The 10,540-nt window shown below is 37.5% G+C and overlaps 2 protein-coding genes across 2 annotated transcripts; one reads left to right on the plus strand and one right to left on the minus strand.

The window, feature by feature from the left end:
- Window positions 1-940: 940 nt before the first annotated feature.
- On the minus strand, window positions 941-1,856 carry EAF02_000951 (uncharacterized protein; the record flags this gene model as incomplete). The annotated part of the gene is made up of 2 exons (XM_038896999.1): window positions 941-1,491; window positions 1,604-1,856. The coding sequence occupies 2 exons, from the start codon at window positions 1,854-1,856 to the stop codon at window positions 941-943; spliced, it is 804 nt and encodes a 267-aa protein (XP_038763858.1).
- Window positions 1,857-2,333: 477 nt separating this feature from the next.
- EAF02_000952 (uncharacterized protein) lies at window positions 2,334-3,279 on the plus strand (the record flags this gene model as incomplete). Its single annotated transcript, XM_038897000.1, has 3 exons — window positions 2,334-2,705; window positions 2,788-2,897; window positions 2,958-3,279. 3 exons carry the CDS (start codon window positions 2,334-2,336, stop codon window positions 3,277-3,279), a joined length of 804 nt encoding a protein of 267 aa, XP_038763859.1.
- Window positions 3,280-10,540: the final 7,261 nt, after the last annotated feature.

Below are 10,540 nucleotides of genomic sequence, written 5' to 3' on the forward strand. Positions count from 1 at the left end.
TAGTGGGGATGATGATCTAGGTCAATCTTAGAGTTGAATGGTGGTTGGAAATTGTTCAGATGAATTGTTTATGCTTAATTTCTGTTGTGTAAATGGAAGATGGAAGGCAAAATATGAATGGTGTAAGCTAATGACTATTGGATATCAGGGGTGCTAGCTAACGGACTCGACAGAAAAGGAGAAGAAGTATCAGCTGGACCAATCACGAGTCTTCGGGTACGACTGGGCTGTGCAGTGTTACTTAGCAATGGATTTATTCCAGTATTCCGATTTCCGAGTGATGATCGTGGCTCGATTGTGTATTCCTTCAGGAAACTGAGGCGAGAGTGTATACAGAATTTCAGAGACTAGCATGAAACTACTCCTGTTGGTGGGGCTAATTTCTGGTTGAATTGGCATTGAAAACAATCAGTAGCTTCGAAAGGGGTTCTCTGAAGTTGATACCTACCATCTTTCGTTATGAGACCCCTCTCAAAATCCAGCTGGATCATTGTTGTGCTGCACTATACATGCTTCTGATATGTTCCCATATTTGTCTGTATTTGGTAATGATTCCTAGTCTTTAAGACATAGAACTATTTGGCACAATCGTAGATTAGGTCTAGAATGTGGAAAAGGGGTCAAGACCCTCTTGTACATATCTTGCCGAAAGTATGGTGTCTTTCATTTTGACATCCCGTCCTCGAACGTTATATTCCGAATGATCTGCCCAGTTAGATCTAAGAATCTTCAAAGCACTGAAGCATTGACACGCGATTGGGAATAGTAAGCCAAATCTACAGTGAGAGACGTCGGCTTGGCCATATTTACCTCCTAGTTCTAGTACAGGAGAGAATGAATCGAACGCCAAGCCCAATGCAAGACACCTTCATCCCATATGATACATAGACGTTCATTTATTTCTTTTATTTCTGCCCCCTTCCTCATCCACACCCACTGCTCATTTCCTTATCATGAAAGATGTCCAGCCGCCAGACTTCGGCTTTTGTTCTTCTCCATCAGTCCCTATCCTATCCAGCGGTCCACCATTTCTCTGTCTCTCCTTCTCTGCCTCAAATGCGGATTTGGCCTTATTTTGTATTGCCATTTTCTTCTCCTCGATCGCTCTTAGAACATCACTTTCCCTCTCTCCAAGATTATCGTCCTCTTCGCTCAATGCCTCATATCCTAGCCTTCTCTCACTAGTCCCTACATTATCTCCCTCTTCTTCTTTCTTGAGGCCCGAAAATAACCAATCCTTACTTTTCTTCCATGCTCCGGGAGCCTTCTTTTTGGCCTCTTCTGCAATCTTCACTTTCTGTTCCCGCTCCTTTTCTCTGTTCAAGAACTCTATTTGTGATTCGGTTGCAGTGCCAGATGCTGCGGCAGTTTGTGCACTCTCAAGTGCCATAGCATATTTGAATTTCTGTTCTGCGTAAAACTCGGCGCGCTTTTTGCGATTGTATACCATCATATCTCCCAATGCATAGACTGTGACGCCACCGGCAATGACTAAATGAAATCAATTAGCAGATGTACAGCTTAAGTTACCAGATCCTCCAGACTCGAATCAAGAGCAATGGATTCCCAATTGGAACCGGACAACGATGCGGGGAAATCATACATGTAAGTCCAATCAAACTGAAAGCTGTAAACCTATGCGCCTTATCTGCCCACACTCTTCCCCTTAAGAGGAACTTGTCAAAAGTCGAAATTTGTGCATCTCTAGCTTTATCTGCCGCAGCCCTTAACCTCTTAACTCTCTGTTGCGGTGTCTCTCCTGGTGGTCCTGGATTTCTCGATACGGGTTTTGGTTTTGTAGCAGCGTGTGGGGTTGTCGAAGTAAATCGTGTTGCATCTGTTGCTGAGCGCGCCATCCTTTGAAATATTAATTAAGAGGATCTTGATTTAGAAATATCGTAATCTGGCGTCGTCGTCGTATTAAAATGGAGGATTATGATAGAACTTTCATTATCGAATGATTTTTTTCGAGGATGTCAATGACCAGTGGGATTTCTTAGCGGCGGGTCATTCCGCATCCCTGCAATAAGGTTACCATACCATACCACACAGACTTGATGATGGAAGCTCTTTGAATTATCAATAATTACTCGAGGACTCGTACAGTTTCAATTTAAATCAAAGCACTTCGAGACCAATTTATACATCTTCGGTACAGCATTTATAGATATCAACATCAAGAAGTGTTTAAGCCTCATAATTCATGATAGAGATACTTGCAAGGACGATGATATAAACTTCGCGATATTTGCGACCTTTCATCCTTCCGTCAGTCATTACCATCCCCAATCAAGAAACAATAAAATCAATATAAATTCATCAATTTCGTCAAAATGTCGTCCAATAATACAACTCCAGATCTTGCTTCTGTAATGGAAATCTTAGCAAATCTAGCAAAAGCTAAGAATCAACAACAAGCTCAACCTTCCACGCAAATAGCTTCAGCTCAAACACCAGATATCACGTCACATGGTCAAGCAATCCAGCAGCAGCAACAACAACAACAGCAACCACAACCACAATGGTCTCAGTCTGCAGCCCCTTCAATACCACATCGTGAATCTGGTCAGCTTCAAGCTCAAGTACAGTCTATCAACAATTCAAAGGCCGTTGATCCAGCTACCATCATTGACTGGAGTGCAGGCCTGCGATGTGTTATGAGGACGATGAATAAACACGATTATGTACTCCAGGAAATTCGGAAGGTTGGTTGTATTTGCTATCAGCAGTCTGACTTGATCTATTACCTGGTTGTAAAGCATTTCACTTGAGCTTACATATACATAGATGATCAAAGTGCAACATGAGCATGAAGAGCAATGGTGGAAGTCGAGAGAAGCTCTTATAGAGCGACAAGCCGCTAGGAAGGAAGGACAGAAGAAATTAGAAGAGGTATTGTGAGTTGTCCTACTATATCGATCGAGTTCCGGTTATGCAAATGGTTGACCTCGATACAGGAAAGCAGTAGGTGGAGCCACATCAAGCGGGGCATCTAACACCAGTCCCGAAGAATTGGCAAGAGAGCTAGAGACATTCGACATGAAAGTTTACAAAGCTCAAACTCAAATGGTCAGAGAGATGAATGGAAAATTAAGGAGTTTAGGGATACCTTTCTTTGGGACGAAGAGTGAATTGGTTAGAATCCCTGGAAAGAATGATGCCACAAATAGGACTGGGACGACTAGTATGGAGGGGGAAAAAGGTATGATTGATGAGGATGAATTGGTGGAGCTGCAAAAGAAAATGCTTAATATCCTGGAAGATATGTGCAATGACTGAGCTAGATCACAGCAAATCAAACAAGCATATTTCGAGCGAGCTCTTTTGTTGCATGTCGTCAGGAGGAACTCCTTCCATAAAATCTGACCAAATGGAGAAATTAAAGAATAGGAAGCAGGTCAAAATGTTTGTTTTGGACCCCCGAGTCATTTCAACATCAATGCCAAGGTCGGGATTACTATTTTATGCATACATTTTACCGTGGTAGAAGACCACTTCAAAGAAACTGTACCTGCCGTACCCACTCATATCAATATTCTAGAAACTATCCCAGGAGTATTGCGGGCACTACAGATAATTATCATATTTCATATTACCATTCCGACCGGTATCTAGATTTCGGACTTCGAATTTCATGTTCCGAGCTTGAAGAATGATTGCCATTGGCGGAAATAATAAATACCATGATTGTATTGCTGGAAGAAGACGTTCCGTATTACTTTTCCAGATGCGGATGAAGCTGCTGCGGTTGCGTGATATCCCGCTCCTAAGGCTGGAAGCGAGACGGTTGAGGCTGGGATGTTTGATATTCCCTGTTGCTTTTGATATTACTCCAGTTGAGTGTGTTGAATATTCGAGGATAAATTTTGATGGTATATAATTTATAGGAAATAGGTATTCTTCTGGGTTATGTAATACATGGGCGAGCTCCGGTCTTGGAATTATGTATTTTGTCTTTCCAGGTCAAGTCAAACTTTCATATCACATTCCTTGACCGCAGTTTAACACGTATCTATTGGAGACATTTGAAGTGTTGGGATTTGTGTACCCTGGACAAGTGTCCAATCGGATCTTCACACGATGCATGAAAATCATTCTACATTTCCCAGCGCATTGTTTCTATCATTAAGTTAGTATTTCTTCTCATGTTAAAAATCGTTCTTCAAAATATATCAAAATCACAATCACAACCATAATCACAGTCACAGTCACAGTCCGTGGGAGTAAAGTCGTTGAAAAGATATTAATTCAATAAAACTAGCTATGCACCACCAAAATCCCAAAGAGTCTCAACTAATCCCTCCCAACCACGTATTGAAACATTGAAATTTCCTCCGATTCACTTCCCGACCCTCCGCCCCAAAGAAATTTGTCCGCCACTCAATGGCAGGGGTATATCAGCCCGTTCCTTTCCCATGCCATGTTACAATGTCACATTCCTTCCTATAATTGTCTGCGCGCTTCAATCCCGCCCCGTGTGTCGTTAGTTGATGTTTCCTCTAACTAGTACCCATGTTCCGAGGAAGTACAGAAGGAGTAAGATTTTTTTCTCGTTTGTGTTTCCACAACGCTATCCATACCATGATGTTGATGTTTTTCAGGTCCTCAGCATTTCCCAGGACTTGTCCCTTAGTGATGAAGGCTCTTCAGTCGAGAAGATTGTATATTGGGAAACCTGATGTGCGAGGAGATTATTCAGTCGAACACACCTTGAGTGAGAAGAAGACTCGAGTTGTGAACAAGACATTGGGGTCGTCAAGAACAACGACAAGGCCGATGAGATGACGTTTTTAGATGAGATTTGCACCCGACCACGCCTGGTCCACGTTCTTTCCAGACCAGATAAAATCATTAACATTTTCATATCTATCAATTGATTGATTGATTTCATTTACGTCCACGTTCAGTCTAAGACTATATAGGACGGCTAGGCCTCTAGAGGCTCTAGCAAGTAACTTTTTATTCTATAAAATGGATATATTCGATTTAGGGAAATGAAAACAAATATTGGAGACCAATGCCCGCTTATTATACATATTGCATATAATAAGGAAAAAGAAATATAATACTCAAGAAATTAGAAAGAGATTTCTCCCTTTTTCTTCTTCTTCTTCAACTATTATTCCTTCCATTTTTGCAATAACTCTTTTTCCCTCTATTATTGCATCTTCTTTTTCTTCTACTACCTTTTTTTCTTCTGTTTCGTTTTGTATCAGAGTTCTAGCTAGATGCTATGCTTTTGTAGCTATTTTGGTAATATTGATGAATTTGATAGCTAACTCGATATCAATTTTGGTATAAAATAGAAACTGTATAGTGATTTGGATAAAGGTATTTCCTTAAAGATTTCTTTTCTTTTAGCTTATATATGGGGCAACTAATAAGAAAGTGTTATAGTGCCTCGATATTATTACATATACATTTATTATTGGAAAGTTTGAAGCAATATAAATAGGATTTGATATATCTATAACCTAATTTGAGTTGAAAGAATATATTAATAGTATTTCGATTAATTCCGTTTGATAACTTGATTTTCGAGCCTATTTTCTATAAAAATAATTTTGAGTAAATTGATAGGGATTAGTTTGATCTGAATTCGTATTGATTAAAAATATCAAGCTATTGATCTGAAGCATATTCCTTAACAATTATATCTAATAATCTAAAGCTTGTTTCATTCGAGGTGGATTATATTATAGTTGCTTCTTTAGCTAACTTATCTACTAATTCATTTCCTTTAACTAAAGTATGGCCAGGAACCCAATTTAGCGAGATTTCGGCTCCTTTTGCTTTAATAATCTTTACTGCTTTGATTGCTTTATCGTAGGTCATGAGCTAGTATATGAGTATATAGTATATAAGAGGGAATAGACTAATATTAGTCTATTATGGGAAGCTGGCTCGTATTAACAACTAAATAGCTATGAAACACGTGATTTCATGAAACAGTATATGATATTCTTATTTTCTTTTTCTATATTCGAGGGGAAAAGGCCTTATTTTATGCTTTTTCCTACTAATCTAGCTTTCCACTTTCGTTTATTTCTCGTAGATCTCTTCCTAATCCGGCCATTCCATTAAATAAAGCTTTTCTTTCTTATTCCTTATTCGATTTCGCTAGTACTATGTCGATCTTACTACGAATGGATTGAAAGAACTAATAAAGAGCTAATAAAGAATTGATTTTCAGGCCGTTCTAGGCTAAGAGCTCTCTTAAGCGACGATCATGTGATCTGATCATGTGATATTGTGATTTGCTCTTAGTATACTATATGAATATAGAACTATATATATATATAAAAAGATATATTATTATATTATTTTTTTATATAAAACAATAGCTTTTATTTAGTAGATCTGTTTTGAATAATCTAAAGAAGTTTTTAAGCAATATAAACCAACTTAATTGTCTAAATAGATCTTGAACTTTTGATTACTACAAATAATAAAATTAATATATTCGATAGCTTTTATAACTCCAAAGAGCTTTCTATTATATACTAATTGATTAATATCAATATTGCTTTACTAAACAACAAGCTGGACTGCTCATGCGGCAGCGCTAAGGAACCATATTACTTCTTTAAATGCATTATAAATAACCTAAAGCATTCAGACTGGTTTCTTGTTTTTTATAGAAATGTAATCTATCACGGTGCAAGGGATAGGTACTAGATTGGATATATGATATTCTACAAAAAGGTTAAAAGTGATACAATGTAACTTTGCCATATAATAGCAAAGATGACTAAGCATCCATTATACTAATATATTACACTAGTGAACCCGTGATAGTATCCCTTCCTTTAAGATTTGTTTGTTCTAAACAAGCTGAAAGAAAGTATACTATACAAACCACACTTTCTTTTATTGTAATAAATACCTTCGCTCCCCAAGTTCTTTTGCAGCTTTTTGTTCAGGGATCAAAATTGTCTTAGCCTCCGGGTTTTCCAGTACCTATTTCGGTGGACCTAGTTTTTCTGGGTGTAAGCGATGGTAGTGAGCTATAATCTTTTTATTACTCTTAAGATCTGAGGCTGATTATCAAATTGGGGTGTAATGTTTTTATTTAACTAAATAGTGATATCCATCCTCATTATAATTATCTAAAATACCTTTGAATATTTATTTCTAAACTAACTCTTTTTTACTGTTTTCCTTTTCAAGGATTCTATCCCGTGTAGTAATAGTTTTTATTTTGTTGATTTGGGATTGTATTGGGAATCGTTTATTGTTATGTATTGGTAGAAGTAAAGAGTAATGAAAGATAGGGAAGATTTGTATATTTTCTGATAATTGAATAAAACAAAATTGTGGGTAAACTTTAATAACTTTATAAGATCCAATCTATTTATTATTGTGACGGAAACGGTGTTGTAGACCACGTGGATCAGATTATGTGATGGTCAGGTATTCATTATATAGAATACTCCGGAGCGGAACAACGATAACCGGATCGGCCGCAGGACCGATCACCGCTCCTGTGATTGGTACCCGAAGATTATCTAGTATATAATCCGATCTCTTCTTTACGAGAAGAGATCAGTTCTAATTGTAGATGAGGAGATATATATATTCTTATACTTATACCATTATTGTCCAATCATTCCCCTCCATCGTGATATGCTATTGTTCTGTATGATAGTTATGAGCCTGGTTTGTGTTTAAATATAGCTATCTTGCTATAGACTACTTTTGTGATCAAGAGTGGGTATATTACGATCTATATCTGAAAATCCAAATTTTCACTGTCCAAATATCCGGATCAATCATGTCAATGCAATATACACATCCGTCGGTATATTTTACCATCCAATCGGATTGGCCAGTCTGGTATAAGCTTTTAGGGTTAAATGTTAGTTAGAAGATATTTGGGATAAGATTGATTCTGAATTTCTATCAAAGATAAATCCTTTAGCCTTTCTCTCCTTAGAATCATCATTCGAAGTGATCGATTGGCTGACTGCAGCTTTACTTGTTCCTTCAACTTTTGAGAGTACTTGATAGGAACAGGATAGGGTTAAGCGGCATGCCTATGAGGTAGAGCTTGTTGAATATTATGCTAAGTATTTTGAACGGAAAAGCGAAGATGGGGATATAGAAATGAAGGAATCAATTGATTACCCAGTTGCTTTTTTGCTATTATTTGAGCCTGTATCTATATCTGTTGTCGATGTAATTCCCTTGTTTATTGTTTTTGATAGGTCATATCGTAATGAGAAAATGATATATGATGACAAGTACAAATCCTATCGACAAGTCTATGAATGGATCCAATCAACCGTTGATCCAGCTCATCTCATGGAATTGTCCTTCTCAAACAAGGGATCAAAGGCTTAGCCACTTCATAAGGTGGTCCTCTCGCTCCATAACAAACTGGCACTATCCTACCAAGTCATTGAAATGATTGTTCAGTTCGAATACCGTGTGCTGATTGCTCAGGCATCCAGTGGACGAATTGATCCGGTCAAATGGTTTCGGGATTGGGGTATTGCCTATTCAAAGATATCCGTATATAGACTTCTAAACACTCATAGACCATTAGCTACCTGCACTTTCCTCAACGCTGTTGGAATCAGAATAGCACTTTCATAAACTCAACACAAAATCAATAAGATTGATGAAAAGATTTATTTAGGCTAAGAATGTCAAACACTTTAACAGGTAGTTTATGATATTCGGGGATATTGTGAGTCGCGATGCTACATTACCTAAAGCAAAAGGAATCTATACTATCGAGCAGCCTAAACCATCTGTTCTGTTCAAAGGAATTTCACAAGATCAATCTAAGGGTTCCCATTCTAATAAGAATATTGGAAAAAGCAAATGTCCTTGTATGTTTAAAAAAGATAACAAAGGCACAACTTTTACAAATGTGATTCTAAGAATTATAGCAAGATGAAAATTGCTTTGACCCGGGAAATGTATTAATCAACCCAAGCACAACTTTTTTTGTAGATTAGATTAAGGAGATTAGGTACAAGATTATGAACCAGTTGGAAGTACCTTTACAGTACTTTCAGGAGCAAGGAATAAATGAAAAGATCATTTTATGATACCATTTTATCTATTGTTAGAATGCTAAAACAAATTTATAAATATTACCATACTGAAGATATTTGTAACCAATTCGATTTCAAAACCAGAGTTTGAATTCTATAACTCTACCCTCCTCTGATAGTTGTAGAGTATTACATATTATCAACAATATATCTCTTTTGGATAATCAATCATACTATCAATTCTCCAAGAATAATCAGGTGGACTCAGGATTAGTATTCTACCAAGTTGTTGGAAGAGGTTAGAGAACGATGAGAGGCATTCTTAATGGTAAGGATCTGATCCTTACAGATGTTGCCCTGATTCCTGGTTTCCACATCAATATTGTTTCCGAGGTACGATTGTTTAAACTAGGTTTATGGTTTAGTGGTTTCGATACTATTCTATACTTTGGGGGATATGATAAAGAGTGAGGTATGTACTCAGTATATTAGACACAGCAACCTTGTATTCTTAGAAATAAAGCCTTGTTTCTTTTATTCTCTTATTCCAATTTCAAATTGTAATCTTATGTGTCCTATTGCTTTTTGTAAAATCAACAAATTCTTTAGACAATCAAGGGACACCCTAATCCCAAAAAAGGATTAAGCAGAATTATAGTACGAGAGAGCGGGATATCTTGAAAAGGAAGCATTTGAATACTTAGTATTTGCTGCGAGAGAAATAAGGATCAAAGGCCCTTTAAGATAAGAATGCTCTGATTGTACACATATATATGCAAAACAGGTGATCTCCAGAGCACCTAGTGATCGTCAACCACCTAGACCTTTCTATAAGATACAATGGGACTTGTTTGACTTCTCTCGTGTACTCAATGAAGTAATATGGCTGTTGGTTATTAAAGAAATGTATAACGGAAAGCTGTTTAGCTATTTCTTGGTAAAAAGGATTCATGATGAGGTATTCCTGATTATTCAGAATTATTTTGTCTGGGTTTACAGGAAGTACGGATTTTCGATTGTGATAATCAAACAGGATAACGATATCTTTATTATCGGAATTATGGGTTACATAGTGTTTGAAAAATGGATTGAGATTGAGGGAATCGAGCTTGAGCTCTCCCCTAGCCATACTCACAAGACTAATGGAGGAGCTGAGCGAGCGGGGCAAGAGTTGGTAATCAAGCAAATCAAATGCGGTTGTTCGCAGGGTTGCCAACCAAGCTTGGGCAGAGGCTATAATGGCCACTACCTACCTCTATAATATTAGTCCCCTGAAGACGAGATCATTCAAGTCACCGAATCAAGTGTTAGATGAGTGGTTTCGATTGTACCTGAAAGAAGGTGATTTGTTGCTCATTACCAAGATTATTGATGATTTTGGCCTAACTGGAGTTCAATTTACAGATATGGATATCGAGTGTACCCCTTGGATAAGGAATGCAAGGCTGGAGTATTAATAAAATAATATAAGACGAATCCTCGAGTACACGTTGGGTATTTAGTTGGATATATCCCTAGTATACGGATCTATTGCC

Source organism: Botrytis sinoallii (genome assembly GCF_014898435.1).
Source record: "Botrytis sinoallii strain Bc 23 chromosome Unknown BSIN_001, whole genome shotgun sequence".
In the NCBI taxonomy this organism is placed as follows: Eukaryota; Fungi; Ascomycota; class Leotiomycetes; order Helotiales; family Sclerotiniaceae; genus Botrytis; species Botrytis sinoallii.